At 42.9% G+C, this 22,545-nt stretch overlaps 1 protein-coding gene across 3 annotated transcripts in view; it reads left to right on the plus strand.

Annotated features, from left to right (window-relative positions):
* RNF216 (ring finger protein 216) overlaps window positions 1–22,545 on the plus strand; it is a 116,976-nt gene that overhangs the window by 39,979 nt on the left and 54,452 nt on the right. For all 3 annotated transcript variants that reach the window (XM_081137014.1, XM_081137012.1, XM_081137013.1), the window contains exons 12-13: window positions 185–333; window positions 845–923. In XM_081137014.1, coding sequence (XP_080993140.1) covers window positions 185–333; window positions 845–923 — 228 coding nt within the window. The remainder of the gene's footprint in view (window positions 1–184; window positions 334–844; window positions 924–22,545) is intronic.

Raw genomic sequence — 22,545 nt, forward strand, 5'->3', positions numbered from 1 at the left:
CAGAAAAGAGAGGACAGATATCTTTATCATCTCAGACCCTGTGTTCTCCCCCCCCCCCAACCCAATGTTCTTAATCACCATTTATTTGCTTTAGATGCATTTAACCACTGAGGCTTTTCATTTTTCTGAAACCATGGTTGAATTTTCTTTTTTCTCTCTTTGCCTCCTGACTTTATCATTCTAGTCAGAGCTCAGCTGCATGGAAGGTAGCTGCACATGTTCATTCCCAACCAGCGAACTGGAGAAGGTGCTTCCCCAGACCATCCTGTATAAATACTACGAGCGGAAGGCTGAAGAAGAAGTCGCTGCAGCCTACGCTGACGAGCTTGTCAGGTGAGTGCTCAGAGCTGGAGTGTGTCGTCTGTCTGCTCATTCTCTGTTAGGAAGGCTGCCTGAGCACTTGTACCAGGTGGTTAAGATTCTGTAACAAAGCTGTATTTTCCAGATTTTCTGGCATTTGTTGCTGAATAATAAAAGAATAATTTTATTAATGGAAAAAATCTGCAGTTCAAATTTTTGCCTATATCCTTTGGCATTTCTTAGTCATATGGCTTATTGGTACAAACATTGTATATTGGGCTGGAGGAACAGCGACATGTGCGAGGAGTTCTCAGAAAGGTATGTTTATTGAATAGTTTGCACTGAGGCAGGACTCAGAATGGCACCTGCATTTCCTGGTAAGAGCCAGAACAAAGGAGAACCTCAGTCCATGTTTTAATGAAAAGTAAGGAATAAAAGGAAATGTGGCCGTCCAGCTGAAAACTCCATTGTGTATGAACAGTCACATGGAACCACATCAGGGTTTACTATTCTGAATAACATTCTTTCTGCTGTTTGACTCTAGGTGCCCCTCCTGTAGCTTTCCTGCTCTGTTGGACAGTGATGTGAAGAGGTTCAGTTGTCCCAATCCTCGTTGCCGAAAGGTAGGAAGGCAATTTTTTTTCTACCTTTATATCTGAATTATGGTATTATGAGCTACCCTCATGGCACACATATCTACTGGTTATCTGTGTGCTGACCCATGAGAAGGTTTTGAGTACTTTTTTTTTTTTTTTTTAATGAAAGCAAATGAAGATCATACTTTGTGAATGGTGGTTGACATGGTTACAGAGATGGGGGCCACTGCGGAATTGCAGTCACAAAGCTCTGGATCTCTGTTTTATGCCATCTTCCTGTATTGTAATGTGAAATATGGAGAGTTTTGTGTTTCTTCCACAGTGCTGGCATTATTCTTGGTTTCCCTTTTCACCACCCTGTTGTACTCAAATAGTTTCATACCCTGCAATTTTCAATGTCTTAACCTCACTTCTTTGACTAAAGAGCTGGGCATCATGGTGGCATCTGTTATGGTAGATTATTCACTCAACTGTTCTCATGAGAATTGACTGTGTCAGGTGAGATCAAAGCTATTTAATCACCTCACTGTTGAAAATCTCTTTAACTAGACTCCTATTCTGTGTACTAAGAATGTCTTAAAATTTGTGAGCTATCACTTAGAGTTGTTTTTTCTTGACTTTTAGAGAGAGAGAGAGGAAGGGAGAGAGAAATATCAGTTTGTTCCACTTATTTATGCATTCATTGGTTGGTTCTTTTTTTTATTGATTTTAGAGAGAGAGAGGAAGCGGGGGGTGGGGAGAGAAACATTGATTTGTTGTTCCACTTATTTATGCATTCATTGGTTGCTTCTTTTATGTGCCCTGACTGGAGATTGAACCTGCAACTTTGGCATATTAGGATGATGTGTTAACCAACTGAGCTACCTAGCCAGGGCCAGCCACTTAGAGTTTTTAATGAATATTGGCATCCACTTAGACAAGTATCTTTTAAGCCATTTTTCTAAACTAGCATGATCAGAATTGAATACTGTATCTCTGCCTTGAAATGAAAGTGGATATTGGAAAAGGAAGAAAGAAACTAAATCAATGGACTAAAACTTTATTTGTTTTGTTTTCAACATTAACATTTCTGTGTAAAACCTGGGTGTATTCTCATAACTAATGTGTTCATTTACTAATTTGTCCCCCACCTCAGGCTGTTGCTATATAACAATTGTCCTAAGAGTCTCTGGCATCTTAGAAGTAAGAAATTGGAGTAACTGACGATCCAAAGATACAGAGAACAAGGAGGCAGTAACCAAGGGAAGGAAAGGGTAGGAGTGAAGTGTAAGTGAAGATGTTGGAATGTTCTGAGTCCAAGGAGCAGTAGCATCCTGGACACTGACTAGTTCTGGGAGTGTGAAGGGAAAGGTTCATGAGCTGGGTAGGGCCAGAGCCATGGGGCCTTGACACCATTCTGAGGCGCAGGGATGAGGGGACTGAAATATCAGGGAGATCTCTTTGGCTATTGAGTGATCCAGGTGAAAGATACATGCAGAAATCAGTTGTTTCTTTACACTAACGACAAACAATCCAAAAATGAAATTAAGAAGGCAATCTCATTTACAGTAGTATCAAAAATAATAAAATACTTAGGAATAAACTTTAACCAAGAAGGTGAAAGATTTGTACACTCTAAACCACAAAACATTGTTGAAAGAAATTAAAGAAGACACAAATAAGTGGAAAGACATCCATGTTCATGGATTGGAAGACTAATATTGTTAAAATGTCATACTGCCCAAAGCCATCTACAGATTCAGTGCAATCCCTGTGAAAATCCCAAAGACATTTTTTGCAGAAACAGAAAAAACAATCATAAAATTCATATGGAACTACAAAGGACCCAAATAGCCAAAACAGTCTTGAGAAAGAACAAAGCTGGAGACCTCACACTTCCTCACTTCAAAGCATATTGCAAAGCTTATAGTAATCAAAACAGTATGGTCCTAGCATGAAGACAAACATAAAGGCCAGTAGAATAGTCAAGGATGCCAAGACTACACATGGGGAAAGGATAGTCTCTTCAAATGTGCTGGGGAAACTATATAACCATGTGCAAAAGAATGAAATTGGACATTATCTTATACCTTAACTTAAAAAGCAACTCAAAATGGATTAAAGACTTAAACATATGACCTGGAACTATAAAACTCTTAGAGAAGACATAGGGGGAAGTTGGTGATTTTTCTGGATATGACACTAAAAACAGATAGCAAAAACAGTAGATAAATGAGATTACATCTGCACAACAAAGAAAACCGTGAAAAGGCAACCTATAGCATGGGAGAAAGTATTTGCAAATCATTTATCTGATAAAGGATTAATATCTGTAATATATAAGGAACTCCTACAGCTCTAACAAACAAAAAACAACTCTATTAAGAAAGGGGCAAAGGACTTGAATAGACTTTTCTCCAAAGAAGACATACAAATGACCAACAGGTATATGTGAAGGTGCTCAACATCACTAATCATCAGGAAAATGCAAATCAACCACAGTAAGGTATCACCTCACATCTGTTAGGATGGCCACTATCAAAAAAACAAGCAGCCCTGGCTGGCGTGGCTTAGTGGAAGAGCATCAGCTGGCACACCAAAGGGTCACCAGTTTGATTCCTGGTCAAGGGCATGTACTTTGGTTGCTAGTTCGTCCTGGCCCTGGTCAGGATGTGTGCAGGAGACAAGCAATCAATGTGTCTCTTTCACATCCACGTTTCCCTCTCCCTCTCCCTGTCCCCCTCCTTCCTCTTCTTCCCCCTCCCCCCTTCCTTCCACTTTCTCTAGAAAGCAATGGAAAAAATATCCTTGGGTGAGGATTATGTTGAGTCTTGCTATCGAAGTTCAAAGTATGTCTTTCCATTCAAGTCTTGTTACGTTTCTCGGTAATGTTTTGCATTATAGGGCATTGTCTATTACGGTGTGCTTCAGAACTTGATCCTCGCCTGTGTATAATACCATTCACGTTCTAGACTTGCTTTCTACTCTTAGGGGAAGGTCTTCCAGTGTTTGGCCCACCATAGAAAATAAAGTGAAAATTAAGTCTCATGGGAACCTGAGGCAGGTTGCAGAGCAGTTCCCACCCTGTCCTTTGAATAGGGAGAGCTTATAATTACAACCAAGACCCATCCTTATTATGAGCTATGGAAAGAGTTGCCACTAGGTGGCACTGATGCTCCATGAGGAAAGGTTTTTCTCTTGAGCAGTTTAAAATGTATATGTCAGCAGAACATTGTCTTGTAAGCAGGATTGACATAATTCTTTTAGGCTTAATACTGAAGCAAACCACTACATGCATTCTGAATGTAATGTCAAAGATGTCAGTATTATTCCTCCAAATTCTCCTTATAACATCCTTTCTCTTCAGCTAGGAGGCTAAACCAACCGTTAATCCCGAGGTAATTTTGTCCGCTGTGAGACTAAGGGCATCAGCTTCCTCATTGTAGTGATTTTGCCAGTAATCATAACTCCAGTTAGATTTCCAGGAACTTGGCACTCTGAGATGAGGTGTTTATATTAATGCATTGTCTGGAGGAGGGCTCGAATGCCTGCAATCATTCCCCTGAAATCCCTGAATACTAAGACACTGTATCTCTGATGAAATGAGGGAAGAGTCTTGGTTTCATTGGTGATTTGGAATGCTTTGTCACGGCCCTCAGTACCTGTTTCACCCATGTTCTCAGGTAAAGGAGTCATCAGTTTGTTTTCAGCATGTTACTCTTAGGAATGAATTGGATGTGTTGGGTTTGGGACTGCAGTGTTGGATAAAAGGAAATTTGAAAGCAATGCTCCTGGAATATTTATTCTTAGGGTCAGAAATTTCCGTGTTGAGTCTTTTCTATCTTTCCAGAACCATAACTTTGCTCCATAAAGTAGAGCTTTCCAGAAAGGTAGCCAGGGCCCCAAACAAGGTGGAAGTTTAAGAGTACTCAGGAGACAAGTGCTAAAGAAGGGGATGGTGACACTTTAATCAGAGTAACTGAAGAACACTGAGTTTGGAGCCTGAGAATGTGAATGTCTAACCCCTTATCTCTTCTGTATGTCACATATTTGTTTTTAATGTCTCTTTCTCACTCACCAACTCTCTTACCTTCTTTTTTCATCTTTTCCCACCCTTTCCAGGCCCCTTCCCATCCTTTGTAGCATTTAGTGTTATTGACTACAAAAGTGAAATATAACCAAAATTCACATCTGCAGTGAACCAGTTTGTTGCTTTAAAAAACTAGGCATCTGCAGCCGCCTACAGTAGCTGAATGACTATGTGAAGAGAATGTAAATGAGTCGGGACCAGCTGTCAGTGCCAGGGCGGCACCAGCTGTGACAGTGGACGGTTGGCACTTATTAGCAGCACTATAATTTGAAGCCCAGCCAGTCAGCTGACTTGTGCCCTGAGTATAGGACTTTACATTTATCCAGATATGAATGAAGCTTGATCTTCTTGTTCCCACTGTCAGGGAAGAGCTTTATTCAGGAAGTAATGTTGACAAAAACTAAATGTCTAGATAACAAAAGGAGTTTTTTGTGTGTTTTTTTTAATATATCTTTATTGATTTCAGAGAGAGGAAGGGAGAGGGAGAGATAGAAACATCAGTGATGAGAGAATGGTCATTGATCAGCTGCCTCCTGCACGCCCCCAACTGGGGATGGAGCTCACAACCTAGGTTTGTGCCCTGACCGGGAATCAAACCACAATCTCCTGGATCCTAGGTCAATGCTCAACCTCTGAGCTACGCCTGGCCGGGCAACAAAAGGAGTTTTAAGTCCCCAGAATGAGGGCTTATTTACTGGTGTGGAAGTCCATGCTACATAATGCAAGTCCACGAAAGAAGTAGGGGGAGGGGTCCTTCTCTGAAATTTAGCCTGTTCCTGTTTTCTCTCAAGTTGAGGTGCTTCCTTCAGAGCCTCAGGGTTCCGGCTGAATAGCCTAAGATCTCAGGCTGCAATGATTTTCAAGAGTGCCTTGCAGAGTCCTTACTCTGGTTGGTCCCCACAGCCACCCTGTAAAGGACACCAAAGTGTAGTCAGGTGATGATAAACTGTGGAGCTAAGAAGCCAAAGGGAGGCCCTCCTACCCCAACATAATTCCAGAGTGGATCCCAAACGCCAGCCCTGTGAGCCTCCCTCCCATCAAGCACTGAGCAGAGCTGGCATTGTAGCAATGAGGTTTCAGGATTTAACTCTATTTTTGTCAGTTTGCACTCTTTAAAATTCACCATAGTAAACCGCATAGTGAATCTGTTCATAGGCATTCTCAGTCCTTGAGAGATTTGGGCTGATAATCATACATACTTCCTTACTTGACATTTCATATATCAAGGGCTCTGATTAGAGAACCTGGTTCTTTCATTTTGTGTGTGTGTGTGTGTGTGTGTGTGTGTGTGTGTTTCCTTGAAGAACAAAAGCCACAAAGACAAATACTGCTTACCTCTCTTGCCACCCTACCTTTCCAATAAAAGCCAAATAAATACCCTATCTGCTGTTGTTTGCAGTGCTTATTTAAAAAGGAGATAAACATCTACCCAAAATAGGGAAAGGTAAAAATACACATGTTAAACTAAAATGTCAACCTGGATAAAACATTTATTTTTGGTTCCGTTCAGCCCCACAGAAATAGTTTTTATTCCTATATTCTATCCTCTTTATCCCTTGATTTAGGCATTGAATGGTGAAAATAACTGCCTCTCTCTCTTGTCCTGTTTTATAAAAGACTACGAGACTGGTGCGCGGCATGAGCGGGCACTGCCATGCCTGCCCCTCCTGAGGGCTGATGCAGCTCTCAGATTCTTCCCCTTGAAACTCCCAGAGGCTAACTTCTGGCTTTCCACCAGGTGGTGGAGTGCAACTTTAAGTGAAGCGGCCTGGCGGCCTGAGCTGTTAGTGTGGGCTCGACTTCCCTGACCCCTAGAAAATGGGCATTGTTCTGCCTTGCCCCCAGAGAACATTCTGGAGCTTCTTTTCTCACCTAGTCAAGAAAAGATGGTTAAAATATTGTCACCTTCCCAGAGACAAATCACAGAATTTCCTATTCAGCTCAGAATGAAGAGGATTTTGAGTTTCTCCTCTGTCAGCATTGCTTGGGAAAAGTCCTTTTGCTGGTCTCGATTAGTGAGTTTTCTGGTTTGCAAATTCTTTTGAAGACAGTATGTGAGAAGTATTTATTGATGTGCTACTCGGTCCGGCACTGTGCTCAAATATTAGAGAAATCGTGGCTCTCACTTATATTGCAGCTCAGGAGACAGTCTTGCCCGGTGACTAAGACAGATTTTGACATTAAACCTGCTCATGCTTTAATTCCAGCTCTTCTACTTCTTGGCTTCGTGACCTAGGATAAATACGACACCTCCCTGAGCCACATTTTCTCTCTATAATGAGAACAATTGTACTTCCATCATAGAGCTTTGGTGGAAAGTAAATGGCATGTCTGTTGTATCTCAGTGAAGCGGGGGGTTGGGGAATTTGAGGGCATGAGATAGGTAAAGCGCTTACTCCAATACCTGGCACTTCCTCAGTCAGGAAACAAGGAAGGCAGAGACTGATGCTGACAGGTTTGCAGGTGTTGTACCAGCTCAGGTGAGGAAAGGAGTTCCTAAAAAGGAGGAACTTCTCCCAAGTTTGTCAGTTTGCTACTATAAGATCATAGAGTTCGCCTAAAATGGGCAGATGGGGGAACCAAAAGATGTCTCCTCAGTTACCTTAGTTCTTCAAATCATGTACAGTCACATATTGCTTAAAGACAGGGACACATTTTGAGAAATGTGTCTTCAGACGATTTCATCATGCAAACATCGTAGTGTGCACTTACACACACCTAGATGGTACAGCCTACGTCACACCTCAGCTGTGTGGTGTAACCTACTGCTCCCAGGCTACACACCTATACAGCAGGTTACTGTACAAAATCACATGAGATTAAATCAAGGACAAGAGAAGATGTGATTGAGAGATGTGGTAAGCACAGGATGTCTGGGAGCTGCTGCTGGCATACTGTTTTTCAGCAAACTTTTTATATGTGTAGAAAGTACACTCTAAAATGACACAAGTATAGCATAGACCTGGCCAGTGTGGCTTGGTTGGTTGGGCGTTGTCCTGTGCACCAAAAGGTTGCTGGTTTGATTTCCAGCCAGGGCACATGCCCCAGTTGCAGGCCCAATCCCTAGAAGGGAGGGTGTGCAGGAGGCAGCCGATCATTGTTTCTCTCTCACATCAATGTTTCTCTTTCTCTCCCTTCTCTCTTCCTCTCTCTAAAAATCAATTAAAAATCTTTTTTAAAAGTACAGTAAATACATAAACCAGAAACATAGTTGTTTATTACCAAGTATGTAGTATACATAACTGTATATGCTACACTTTTATATGACTGGCAGTACATAAGGTTTGTTTACACCAACATCACCACAAACATGTAAGTAGTGCGTTGCCCTGTGATATTACAGTGGCAATGATGTCACTAGGTGATAGGCATTTTTCAGCTTCATTATAATCTTAAGGGACCACTGTCATATATTTGGTCAGTGACCAAAATGTTGTTATGTGGCGCATGACTGTACTCAAAAAAACTCATTTCTTACTAGCATCTACAATATAGAGGGGATAGACTTTTTAAGCTAAAATTTTTCCTAACCAATATGTTCTGTAAGAAATAATCACTCTCACTTTAGCCCACTTATTCAAGTTCAGAGAAGGACCCCGTGCTGCCCTAAGGAAGGCTGCCTGTGGGTTTGCCTCCAAAGCCTCAGTTGCCTGGTTTACAGCACTTCTGTATTCCCCTCCTCTTAGGGTTCTCATTGATGTTTTTTTATCTCTGTTCAAAAGGATTAGTATCTCAAGGAATGATGCTCAAAGAGAGGAATGTAGAAAGGGCCTAGAAACAAAAATGATAGTACATTTTGCTTGAGATCTCAGAATTGGGTGCAAAATGAGGATTAAAAACCCATGGTTTGTCTCGATGACTCAGTGGTAATATTTTTTGTCTTCCTGGAAAGGCACTCACCTTTGAGTCCTGACCACCCCACCCCACCTCCAGTGCAGCAGGCAGGCCTGGAGATCCAAGCTATCACCATTTACTGTCCTTGTAGTGAAAGGACATACCTCCTTGTCTCTCTCGTTTTGGTCTCTACTATAATGCACTGTCTATAGTACTTAAAGAAATAGGTTTGTATGGGCACTTATTAAAGTAGAATTCTGACCCTGTTCCATGGTTTTTGTGGCCACCACTTATCAGTCTCATCACAGCCTAACCCTGTTCACAAACCATAAAGGATCATAAGCTTTGAGTGCCTCCACTTCTGGAAACCACACATTACTTGTTTAGTGCTTTTATATGTTTTGCTAAAATGACTTAATGTCATTTTTCTTTTGCCTGTGGCCTCATCAAAGGAGAGCTGCATTTTGATTCAAAGTCTTTAGAAATCTCACTTTAAAAATCCCTCAAGAATTGATATCTACAAAATATCTTTTTATAGTCATTTGCCTCCTTTTTGTCTTTACACTAATTGTGTGTTACCAGGTGTCAGCATCTTAATTTGATTTAGTGATTCTCATTGCGATGACCTTGAGGAAGGAGTGTATGCACGCGCACATGTGTTGGAGTGCAGAGCGGTAGTGTCCCCTGTTTGCATTCTTGGCACAGAGCACTGCGGGGCTTCCAGCCTTTCAGGTAGAAGAGAAACTGTTGCTATGGTGATAACACAAGCATGAAAACACCCTATATCCCTGTGGGTGCCTGTGTCGGAGGAGGAATGTGGGCAAGGGAAGCTGTAGTAAAGAGGAAAGAATGTTCAGAGAACATGGAGCAGAATCAGAGTGAAGCCTAGGCTAACTCTGCCGCTGAGGGGGAATTTCTTGTGTTTACTGTTGAATTCAAGGTCATTTTCCGATTGCTCTGTGGTGGCTGAGAAATGTAAATAGCCTTTGACTCCTCAGCGTCCTTCCCACAAGCATACAGAGAATGAGAAGGGCCTCTGTCACCTTCCTAGTCCCCATAAGTCACATAACTTTCTCTTAGACCACAGTTAGAAAAGCATGTTTTTATCTGTGGCCAGTGTACCATTCCAAGTGGGATCAGCCACCCAGACCCACTGTCCTTCGTGTAACTGGTTAAGGAGCCAGCCCTGCCATCTCTTTGGAAACTAAATGGCAGCTATGTGCTCTCTGCATGCACTGTGTGCTAATGTCCATTGAGAAGATAGACTCAGAATCACCTTGGTAACTCAGAAGAGCAGTGCTGAAAAACTAAATCCGGTCCTCTGAGGTTGGAGTGAAGACCACAACCCCAAGCTAGTGTGCTGTTCTACCAAAAAGAGCACATGTAGTCAGTGTTCCTTGAGGTGGGCATCTCACATTATAGTTAAAAAAGATGGAAATCAGGGTACCTGCCAATAGAACCCTTAGCATGTTGTAGGGGCTTTCTACTCCTCATCTGCTCAAAGTCACACAGCTAGCAGGTGACATCAGGGGTCAAATCCAGGGCCTCCTTACTGTATTTGTGTTTTCAGGTATGATTTTGGTATGATAGGTTGACTTTAAGAGTCCTTATTTTGTGGAGGTACAACCTAAAATACTTACAAATGAAATTATTTGTGATCTGGGATTTGCTTCAAAATTATACTGGAGGAAAGAGGGTAGATGGGGTCTAGATAAGGTTGGATTGAACATGAGCGATAGGTAATGGGGTTCATCATACCTACTTTTGTATATATTTAAATATTTTCCTAATAAAGAGTTAAATTTTAAAAACACCAACTAAAGAAATCTAGGTCTGTTCGACATTCTTTATCTTTGCTCGTACCTATATTGTTTTGCTGCTCTGAGGCACTTCACTCTCAGAAACTGGAAAGACCCTTACTCAAATGTTTTCCATATTCTGTGGCATGGTCACTGTTTTTTGGGTTTTTTTTTACTTTTTTAAAAACTGATTTTAGAGAGGATGGGTGAGAGAGAGAAACATCAGTGTGAGAGAAACATCAATCAGTTGCTTCTGTATGTGCCCCAACAGGATTGAACCCACAACCAGAGTATGTGCCCTGAGTGGGAGTCGAACCCCTCTTTGATGCATGGAATGACACTCCAACCAACAGAGCCACACCAGCCAGGGCAGTATGGTCACTCTTTTAAGATATGAGGAAAATTTGTAACATAACAGGAAAATGTCAACAGCTATTTGTGGGAAGATTAAATGGCTAGTCATCCTGGAGCAGGGGAGGTTTTGTGGGTAGTTTCTCTATTTGTACAAGGTTGTTCCCTAGAAGTGCTGGTGACCTGGTGTTTTCCAACTTCTCTGAGAAAACAGACTTCATCTCCCCATAAGGAATCCAGAATGGATCCTAGACCATAATATAACCAGTGAATTGGGTTCTGGGAGCCTGGGGCCCTGCACGGGCACTCTCTAAGGACTCCTGGACAGCTCCTACCACAGACTCCTTGCTCTAGCATGACTTTCAACAAGAAGTCCAACCTCGAGGCCAAGAGAGAGACCAGGTGACCTTTCGAGTGTCCTTCCAGTCCAGGGCCTATGCCTTCTAGAATACTGAGAGTTTTCAAACTGCCATTGGCATTTGGTTTTCAAAGAGAAATAAGCTAAGGGAATTTCTCAGATCAAATCCCTGTAGCCTCATAAAAGCACTTTTCAGTTTTATTTCCCATCAGAAGTTCATATGAAAAGCATTTAAGTTTCAAAAGCTCTCTGTGTCTGAGAAGCTGATTCAGATTCTAGCCCAAGGAGAGATAGGTTACAATTTTTTCTTCTCTTGTTTTTGCAGCTCTCCCCTCTTCTGTCAGATTTTGCAGCTAAAAACATCTCCTGTGGCTGCTTCTTGTGTTACCACAGTCATCTTAGCTCCAAGGTCCTCTCCTCTCACTTCCCATTAAAAAAAAAAAACACCTTTTCTTCTCCAAGGCCAGTGCCCATGCTGACCTAAGCTCATCTCTCCCAGCTTGGACCTTTTCTCCAGGCAGGCACCCTAACCATTACCCATGGTTCTGCCTGCTGTGCAGCTCCTTCCCACTCTTCCCCCTTTTCTCTGGACTCACTTTTCCCTAAAATCTTTTGCCTAGTCATTGTGTAGAAGAAGCTGATGAAGGCCTTGCCCCTCAGCCTCCCCGACATTTCTTTCGTCTTTGAACACGTTCATTAGCTGCTCCCTCCACATAGGCTTGTGCCAAGACAGGTGGAATATCACTGCTTTGGTTGGAATTCAGTCATTCACTAAGCAGCTATTTATTGAGCCCTGTGCCTGAAGAACTACAAAAGGGGCTACCACAGCCCTAACCTAAGAGCTGGGCAGGGGAAGCCAACTCAGACACAGACATTTAAATAGTGAGACGGTGATGGTGATGGCCATAGGCAATCTGATGAGGGGATAGTCACTGATTTGGCATGATTGGGAAATTACTTCATGAAAGAACTGGGTCTTGGCCTGACTGGGCCCTGGTGGGACCTAATGGGTAGAGATAGGGAGAAAGTACTCCAGGGCCAGGGAAAGACTCCAGCAAAGCTGTGTAAAGGGTCAGCCAGTAGACATGTGACAGAGCAGGTGGAAATGGGACTCAAGATAAATAGACCCCAGATGGAAGAGGACTTTGCAGAGCAGAGTTAGGAAGGTGGATTTGATTCCAGATACCTCAGGGAGCTGTTGCAGGCCTAACGCAGAGCCAGTGTGACAGAATGCTATTTGGGGAGGATGGACCTTGTAGAGCCATGAAAGAAGGTGGGAGTTAGGGAAAGATTAGACACACATGTTAGGGCACCTGGCATCTCTTCAGTTTAGGTATAACGGGTCACTTCTAGTAACCTAGTGATGAGACCTGGGAACACACAGTGCTCCCATAGTCCTCAGTTGGTAACCTCCAGTCCCAGGGCTCGTTCTTGTGCTGGCACAGGTCTTTGCTAAGGTTCTTTCCCTTCTCCGGAGGCCTCTGTGGAACTGGATTGCCTGAAGAGACAGTGTGTCTCCTGAGGGCTGGCTGGGGGGTGCAAGGGAGAGATGGCAACAGTCAGGAGCAATGGTGAGCTGGCTTGTCCACGGCTGATGGTGGGCACAGGGTGGGCACATGTCCGGGAGGCCGTCTCACGTTGCTCTTCCCTCCCATGGTAGCTGTCCCTGGAGCACAGCCCACAGGTAAAGTGAATGGCGTGTTGGAGGGAGCCACGTTTCTACTGCAGAAAAACAGGAGACTTGGCCCTTCTTTCCTTAGCTGCTGTGTCGCTACATTTGTGTTGCTGGCCTGTGTTTTTAGTCCTTGGGTGCCTTAAATATGGAAGAAATCGTGCAACCATCACAAGTTTTTTTTGCCACTCATTTAAAAAGACTTGTTTTCCAGCCGAAAGCATGTTGGATAAGTTTAATTTCTCTCACTCAGATAAGCGTAATTTCCCTAACTCTGATGTGCGTACAGATAATTGCCTAATTCTCCTTTTGCAACATGTTTTCCCAGCTGCTGGGAGGCCTGCTTTTTTTCTGTGGGCCTCCTGACAGAAATGCAAACAGTTTAAAGCACCATGGTATCAACTGCTGTTTGTTACCATAGGAGCTTGAATGTTGGTGTGTTTTCCCAAGGAATGTATTAACTGGAGTTCAGGACCATGCTCCTGTCCCTGTGTACCAGACAGGGGAGAGGGCTCAAGGCTGGGCAGGGCCACAGCAAAAGCCACAACCCCTCTCAGTGAGCTCTCTCCTTCCTGCCCAGCTCCACTATGTCCTTGTTATGCAGGGAAATGAATTCTGTTCCTTGGATGCATTCCCACTGGAGCCCTGTTTTCTGGGGCACCTCTGCTTAGATCCTTCAGCAGAACACAAACAGCCTTTTTATACCTTGTTTTGTGAAACATGCACTTGCACAAAAATAAGGCTTGACACTGTTCATAAATAAACACATCTCTTTGCAGGCAAGGCAGGAGGGGACTGCATCTGGGAGAAGTTTGGTAGGGTTTTGCTTTCCCTCACTGAGTGCCTGGCTTGCACTGTCCATCCAGGGGTGGCTGAGGGGAGAACACTATTTTCTCACTGCCAAAACCACAACAAATGGCAGCTTTCCGTTCTGTCATCTCTCTCAGCTCCACTGCTGTGCATGCAGTTCATTTTTCTACCATAAAAGGGCAGTGGAGCTTATGCAGAGCTGCGGTGCCTCCACTGCAGGGAAAGAGCACAAGACAGGGCCGAGGGATGTGTGCTGCACTAACAGCGGTGCTCACCCGGCTCACAACGCTGCAAAAGCCAGGCTGCAGGCTGCAGTGTGAGGTCCGAGCAGGCTGCGGTGGCATTGACACCTCACACTCAGCTGTGGCACATGAGTGTGTCGTTCAAACCCTGTTAAGAGGAACTGCACAGAACCTGCCCATTGTTTCTAGATTGTGGGCATTTGGTTCGCTCCATTTGTAATTGCAGGTGCTGGACTTACAAAGGGTCCTGGAGATCACATAGCCCAGACACCTTCACTGGGCAGAGGTTCAGGCAGCTTGAAGAAATCCTCAAACTTCCGTCTTCTGGTTATATGTCTGTTTGACTCAGTTAATGGTGAGTCACAGAAACTTTGACAGTAGAAATACAGCTTTTAATTGGTGGGTTTGGTGGGTTTGTGTGCCAATCAACCAGGGTCTTCAGAAAGTATCTCTAGGGGTGGGCAAAAAGTAGGTTAATAATAAATAATACATGTACTTACTGTAAACCTACTTTTGCCTACCGCTGTATTCTTTGTATTGATACATGTAAAGTTCATGGGTCCTTTAGGTGATTGTAAATAAATGTTCAAAGTCAGTACAGGAGCAAGTAGAGAGCAAACACTTAGCTATTTTGACACTTAGAGGACTTTGGAAACATGGACTGCAGAACTCCTGCCCCATGCAACCTGACGAAGGAACTGGGATCCCAACTCAACACACACTGAGCAGCAGTACAGAGAAGGTCATTTCAACAGGAGCCCTATGGTCACCCACACGAATCTGTGCTCCAGGCCTCTGCCTTCTCTGCCAGGAGAGAGCAGTCTCTCAGCTTCAGCCAGGAACAGTGCCCACCTCTTTTTGCCTGGCTCCCTTGAAGCTTTTTCTGTAAAGAACTGAGATTCGTTGTTTAAACTTACCTTGATTCTAACTGCGTGTCTGACCTCATAGCAGATGCTGGAACTCCACCAAGCACATTCCTAAGGGAATAAAAACCATATCCAAGAATCTTGCTGATCTGGAAATTTGGGAGGAAAGCAAGGATTTTCAAGGTTAAATTTTATTACCCAGATAAGTGCTGGTGGTCAGAATAGATAGATTCTGAGCTCATTGGCCCAGAATCAAAAGTTAACTCAGAAGTCGTTCCTGAAAGAATATCACTTGAGTAGCAGTGGCGGAAACCATCTCAGTATGAATGAATCAGTATTGCGTTCCTAGACCTTGCTGGAAACTGTAGGACTAGTTTAAAACCTTACCGTTCCTGCAGATAAAGCGATCGACTAGGCAGTCGTCAAATGGAAAGTGTACAGTTCTTTTTTAGCATGACCTTTCTAAATTCTTTCTTTCTCAGTAGTGTAAAACTGAATAGCTTATTAACCTATCAAAGAGCTAATTGGTAAATTTTTTCTCTGATACTTTTCAAAACCTTCACTGCCTTTGGAATAAACAAAAGGATTTGTCTCCACTGTGCACCTCACACATTCTTCCCATGTGAAAACCTTGGAAACTGTTCTTTTGTCATCAGCAGCAAGTAAATTTTGTCTTATAAAACAATTATTAATTCTCGTTCAGTGTAATTTTTGTAAGGCTAATTTCTTGAGCAAATAGCATTTCCTTCTTAGACTGAGTCTCCTTCCTCATCCATCACTGTCTGTGCATGCCAGTGACCAGCTTAGAGACATCAGCCTGCTTGCTTCCTAATTTGGTCACAGTATGCTTCAGGCAGCCTTGCCTAACTTAGAAAAACACAAACACAGGGATTAACTTTGATATAGCAAAGGGGAATTTCCTCTTATCAAGAGACCTACAGTTCTCCTCTTACTTCCTCTAAAAAGAGGAAGTGACACTTTGGGAGGTTAGAGCTCAATCACCCTAAGTTCCCTCTTTAAGTCTGCTGCTTCCTGCTGGCCTCTTCCCAGCTAGTTCGTGCTCTTCCTTTCCTCATCCTTCTTAATGCCTCTCAACATTTAGAGTTTATTCTTAAGGAATTTTAAGGAATGAATATTCATTAACAGGGAACAGGTTAAGTACATTTTGGGTACATCCATACAGTGGCATGCACCTGGGGTTGGCAAACATTTTCTCTGAAGGGTAAGATAGTAAATAGTTGAAGCTTTTCAGACTATGTAGTCTCTACCACAGCTACTCAGCTCTGCCTTTGTAGCTCCCAAGTAACTGTAGACAAAATATGGGCAAATGAGCATGGCTGTGATCCATTAAGATGATACTGTATTTACAAAAACAGGCAGCAGGCCAGATTTGGCCCATGAGCTGTAGTTTGCTAACCCCTGGCATACACCATAGCATTAAAAAGAATGACATGGGTCCAATTGTGCCAGCATAGAGCTGTTTCCAAGATGTATTCAGTAAAAAAAGCAAGGTACAGAACGGTTGGTATAGTGTGCTTCTGTTTGGGTCTCAGCTGGGAGGAGGAGGAGATGTGCTGTGACTTGTACGTAAAAACTTTGTGGGAGGGTAAATAAGAAATTGGCTGCAGAGCATTTCTGTGGAGGAGGCTCACTGAGGTGTGTGTGTGTGACTTTTTCAATTAAAAAAAAATTGCACCCATTTTTATCAGCCCAGTCATCTCTGACTTTTAAAGCAAAAGGATTTTATTTTGTATTATTTAAGAGAACTTGAAAAGAAGGATTTTTAAAATGTGATTTTTAAAATATTCTTGTATGTTTTCAAGCCCATAGTCATTTCTCCTGGATCCCTGTGGGGGCCGACTTTACCACCCTCAAAAGGAATGCCTTGCCTCAGTGTAGGTGAGGTGATGGGATTTTGTGGCAGGTAGGAAGAGCTGGATCAGCAGCCCTGCATTTCTTCTCACTGGCCTTTTTGTAGGAGCCCCGCCCACAGCACATGCTCTGGAACTGCTAGGCGGGTATGCAGCCAATGAGAAAACGTTGGCCCAGAAGTCAGAGCCCCATGGGAATAAACACAGCTTTCAGGAATTGTGATTCAGGACTGCTTCCAACTGCTTCCTTTTCCCACAGAGACTATTTCTGACTAACAAGTAAGGATTGATTCTGATTCACCCAAGCATTGCAATGACCGATTTTAAAAATATCTGCTTTGGGCGGTGAAACCAGCAGAGAGTTGTCACTTTTCTAGTATGTAAAACAGTTCATGTTTGGTATGTGAGGGACACATGAAAAGTCTAGTAGCAAACCCTTCCCTTTGCTCAGAAGGTGGTGTGAATATGAACAGCTCAGGTCACAGATGGTATCGGCCTTGCTCCATTGCCCCTCCCCCATCTCTCAGACAGATATTTTTCAAGTAGCCATACTGATCCTTTTCTAGGCATGGCTTGCAGGCTTATTTACAAAGCTCTGTGCTGGAATGTCAGATAGTGTACCTTTTGAATGCCCCCTTGGAAACACACTGATGTGGGGATTTGCAGAGATGAGGAAGCAGTTAAAACAACATGGTCCTCTCTCTTCCACTAAAGGAGTGCCTGGTTGCCAGGCCTATTCTGCACCACTTGTCTTGACTTTCCTGTAAAAGCAGTAAGTGGGCCCTGGCCAGGCATGGCTCAGCGGTTGAGCGTCGACCTAGGATCCAGGTGATCGGGGTTCGATTCCCAGTCAAGGAACATGCCTGGGTTGCAGGCTCGATCCCTAGTCGGGGGCGTGCAGGAGGCAGCCGATCAGTGACTCTCTGGTCATTGATGTTTCTCTCCCTCTCCTTTCCTCTCTCTGAAATCAATAAAGACATATTAAAAAAAAAAAAAAAAAGCAGTCAGTGGGAAGGTACCAGTTCTGCTGAACAAGCAGGCATTGCCTTTTATAAGAGAAGTCATTTAAAACATTGAAAATATGTTTGAAAGGTACTGGTGTAGTTTTCTCTGACCTCAGTTTCATACACTAGTAACTCTCCAGTGCTGGAGACTTAGTGCTGACACACTCCCTGCCAGGTGGCCAGAGACATGTGTCCACTCCAGAAGAGAAAGGAAACTGTCCTTAGCTTGATCAAGGACACTAAGAAGTTGTGCTTTGCAATACATATTATTGCCCCTAAGGGAAGCTGGGCGCTTTATAAAGTAGATTTCAAACTCTCTCTCTCTCTCCCTCTCTCTCTCCCTCTCTCTCTCCCTCTCTCTCTCTCTCTCTCTCTCTCTCTCTGGAGCACACATACACACCCACTCTCTCCATTACTGCTTTTAACCTTGAAACCTCTGTTGTACACTTATGCATTCATCCTGTTCCTGCTCTTGAATTATTAATGGACCTGCAGCAATCCAGCCAGAACACTGACATTACTAATTACTGCTTATAACTGAGAAGTAAGGAGCAGGGAGTAAAGTGGGTCATGAGACAGTGTCATGACAATAAAATACTGTTTTCGGGCAAAATCGCTTGGTGTCTGTGCTCTTTTTGTTCAGGGTTTAGGTAGGCCTTCACCAGAGACCCACCCTGCTGCAGAGCCCCTGCTGGCAGGAGCGGTGTTCTGCTTCCCATCTGTCACCCCAGGCTCAAGTCTATGCACAGGATTAGAAAAGGGGATTTGTTTCTATCAAAACTTACAAACATCCAGAATTCCTGTTCTGGCAGAACAAGCCCTTTGCAAACAGGCACTTTGTGTTGGTCATGTGAGCCAAAAGGAGACTGCAGGGAAAGTGCAGGCGACCACACAGCTGTGTGCTGTGTGCTTGGATCAGTCCTTCACCTCCAGGTCAGTCTGCTCATTTGTTAGTTAAGTCTCCTGACTGCCTCAAGTCCCAATTCCATGACAAGCGTGTACATCAAGGCAGGTTGACATGCCAATGTGAGCTGGTATGATGGTTTCTGTGAGAGATAAGGGCAGCACTTCCACCCACGGCCTAAGTTGTATATGCTTCAGGGAGAGAATTTCATTCTGCCATAGCCACTGATGAATCTCAGGCCCTTAATGTCACCTGGGAAACTTTAGCAAAAACCCACCCAGCTTCTGAGGAACACAACAAATCTTCTAGAGGAACAGGAAGTAGAGGGACTTTAAAGATTTGAGTAAAATAAAATACAGTCAAACTCTGTACACATGGGTTACCTGCCCCCTTGCATACCATTTTCTTGAACTCTGAATACCTAAGTTATTTTATTCATGTCTACTATCCTGGAATTACAACCCCAAAACTACATTTCTTATGCTTTAGAACTTTACTTGTGGAAAATCCAAGAAAAAAAAGGAAAACTACTTTGAAATAAAATTTAATTGTTGAAAATCAGGAAAGATCATTTCAAGAGTACATAAAGCTTAGATTTTTCTTGAAAAGAAAACAGCTTTGTGAAAGTGACCAATTATTGATCACTTGACAACATAACCCAGAGGATGTGGGCTTCTAGGTGCCTTGCCTCCTGGTCTTGAGACTTTTTTTTCTTTTGCTTTCTTTTTTCCTTTTTAATACTACAAATGTAGCCATAGAAGAGAGTATTGGGGTGAGTCATGGTTCTCAAAACTGAAAATAAATCCTGTCACTTTTCCCATGTCTCAGGCACCAGCAAGATGCTGAAGGTGGCTGTGTGGGCAGGGCAGGCGCTCTGTGAGAGGGGCACGGAGCAGCGCTGGCCCAGGGCCCTCCTTCCTTGCGAGGCTTTGAGCTCTCCTAGTGTGCACATGTGCACTGATGGTGACGGAGCTGCATACTGGGAATTCATTCTTACAGTCTTGATTTCCTGTTTTTCTTCCACAGAAGGATCATATTATCCAAAGTTTCTCCAATCCACTTGAGGAAAAAAGGGCTATTTCCTTTATTCAGTTCTATGGACTTTTTTTCCCTGTTCCTTCACTCTGTTAACTTTTGAGTTCAGGGTCTCTTAAATTTTACTTTAAAAAGCACAGTGATATGCATAATGTTAGCTGTTATCATTTAAGAGCCTGTATAAAAGCATTTTATCCAAAGCAATGTTTTTATTGATAAGAAAGTGAAATACTTAAATTGAGAATTTCCCAGTGCTAGAAAAAATCACCAGTAAAATTTCACATAACCCATTCCAAAAAAATGAGACAAACCTGTAGGTACCAACCGGGAACTTATCCAAGAAATGCACTTACAAGTGAAAGTGAGGTACAGTGGGTGCAGTGTGAGCTTTTGGCTCCTTGAATATAAATGTAAAAGATTTCTCTGTTAAATATGTATATTTTTCTGGAATGAAACAAACTGCAGCCCTGGCTGGGTTTCTCAGTGGTTAGAGCATCAGCCCGAGGACTGAAGTGTCGTGGGTTTGATTTCAGCCAAGGGCAAGTATCTCGGTTGCAGGCGCAACCAATCGATGTGTGTGTCTCTCTCTCCCCCCTCTCCCACCCCGCTTCCACTCTCTGAAAAGCAATGGAAAAAATATCCTTGCGCGAGGATGAAAACACCAAACTGCAGAAGGAAGGCTTGAAACAGGAAGGCTGCTGTCACTCTTTTTTTATATTTTTCTTTTACCAGTGTCAACAGAGATTTAAGAAGAAAAAAACCTAGCAACTCTAGGATGGAAATCCAGGTTTTAGCATCCTACTTCGTTTACTGTCTACTTATACTTTCTGTAGCTTTTTCTCTCAATTTAAAAATAATTGAAAGAAGCCGGGTGCAGTGGCGCACGCCTTTGTCCCAGCCACTCAGGAGGCTGAGGCAGGAGGATTGCTTGAGTCCAGGAGTTCTGGGCAGTAGTGCGCTATGTCGATAGGGTGTCTGCACTAAGTTTGGCATCAATGTGGTGACCTCCCAGGTGCAGGGAACCACCAGGTTGTCTAAGGAAGGATGAACTGACCCAAGTAGGAAGTGGAGCAGGTAAAAAATAATTGAAGCCTACTCATAGCTAGAAATAACTTCCATTTTACACAATTCTGTGCATTTAACAGCAAAATGAAAGCCTGGTGTCCTTGCTGGCCAGTGATAGGAATTCAGAACTTGAAGCATATAATATCCTCTTGACTGTTCCAGGAAAGCTTGGCAGGGCTTCATGCAGTTTTTTAGATAGTAAAATTCTATTTTACTCACTTGAACTGAAGTGCACCCTCCACCTGTTAGACCTAGAGTTGTGTTAAGGTCTTTATTTATAATCGTGTAGAAGTAAGTGAAAGTCATTAGGCAGAAACTTTGATATTAAAATAAGCGTTTTAAGTTTTCTCAATTAGGGAACAGAATCACTACACAGAACACAAAGATTCGTTCCTCTGATGTTTATTTACTGCTCCAATCACATTTTTTAATTTATTTTTTAAATATATCTTTATTGATTTCAGAGAGAGGAAAGGAGAGGGAGAGAGAGACAGAAACATCAGTGATGAGAGAGTCATTGATCGAGCCCGCAACCCGGGCATGTGCCCTGACCAGGAATCGAACTCAGATTGCCTGGATCCCAGGTAGATGCTCAACCGCTGAGCCACGCCCGGCCGGGCTCCAATCACATCTTTAGTTTCATTTCCAAAAGCCCCAGGATTTAACATCAAATGTAAGTAAAATTGTCAGAACAGCAAGGTGTGGTTTTTTTTATAGAAAACAGAGAAGAGAGTATAGTAGGGTCTTAATTGTGGTATGACATTGAGAATTTTAGGCAAAATCTGTGTGATCTAATCAGGTCATTTAGTCTCTTAGTAGCTTGGTTTTCTCACCTGTGAAATGGGTATAATGATGAAGGAAGGGATAAGTCCTTGAAAATGTGGGTGGGTTCATTTATGTTCTCTCTCCCCTGGAGCTTAGAAATTAAAAAAAGATGAGTGTTTTTATTGTTCTTGATTTCTCCTCATTTGCAGTATTTAGTTTCTCTGCTTTGGTTTTCTCCTCTGGAATGAGATCTTCTTACCTCACATCTTACTAGGGACAGAGGAGCTTATCATAGACTTTTGGACCTAGAGGAAACTTAAGATGATGTTTAGATGCACAGGTATCAATATGAGAATCCTTTGTCCAGAAATTAGATATGAGTAGACTCTTTGGTTTCTAAAGACTCCACCTGTTTTCTTAATTTCTAGGTTTTGTTTTTGAATCTGGTATTCCTGACAGATTTATGGTAATGAATCCAATTGGAGTAATCAGGGCTTCTGCTTTTATCTTTTAAGATCTTCTATCGATAAAATTGACAAGTTTTCCAAACCCAGCAGTCTTAGCTCAGACTTCTATAGCAAATTACCACAGACTGTCTGGCTTGAACAGACATTTATTTCTCACAGAAGTCCAAGATCAAGGTGCGGGCAGATTCATTTCCAGTGGGAGCCCCCCCTCCTTGTTTGCACATGGCAGCCTTACATGGCAGTGAGCAGAGAGAGCTTATAATGAGTCCCATTCATGAACCATCACATTGGGGGTTAGCGTTTCAACATATGAATTTTTCAGGGAAACAACACCACTGTGTATTTTAAATAGTTGATAACTACAGTTCTAACAAAGTCATGCAGTGCAGACAAATCATGAGAGCCCTTTGTAGGTGACTTGCCTGCATTGCAACAGCCTTTCCTAAAAGCACCGATGGTTGGAACCAATAGCGCTTAATCAGAGAGCTGATAGCATTCAGACTCTCCTCTACTTGCTTTGTGACCTTCAGCAGATTA

This window comes from Miniopterus schreibersii (genome assembly GCF_964146895.1).
Source record: "Miniopterus schreibersii genome assembly, chromosome: 4".
Classification (NCBI taxonomy): domain Eukaryota; kingdom Metazoa; phylum Chordata; class Mammalia; order Chiroptera; family Miniopteridae; genus Miniopterus; species Miniopterus schreibersii.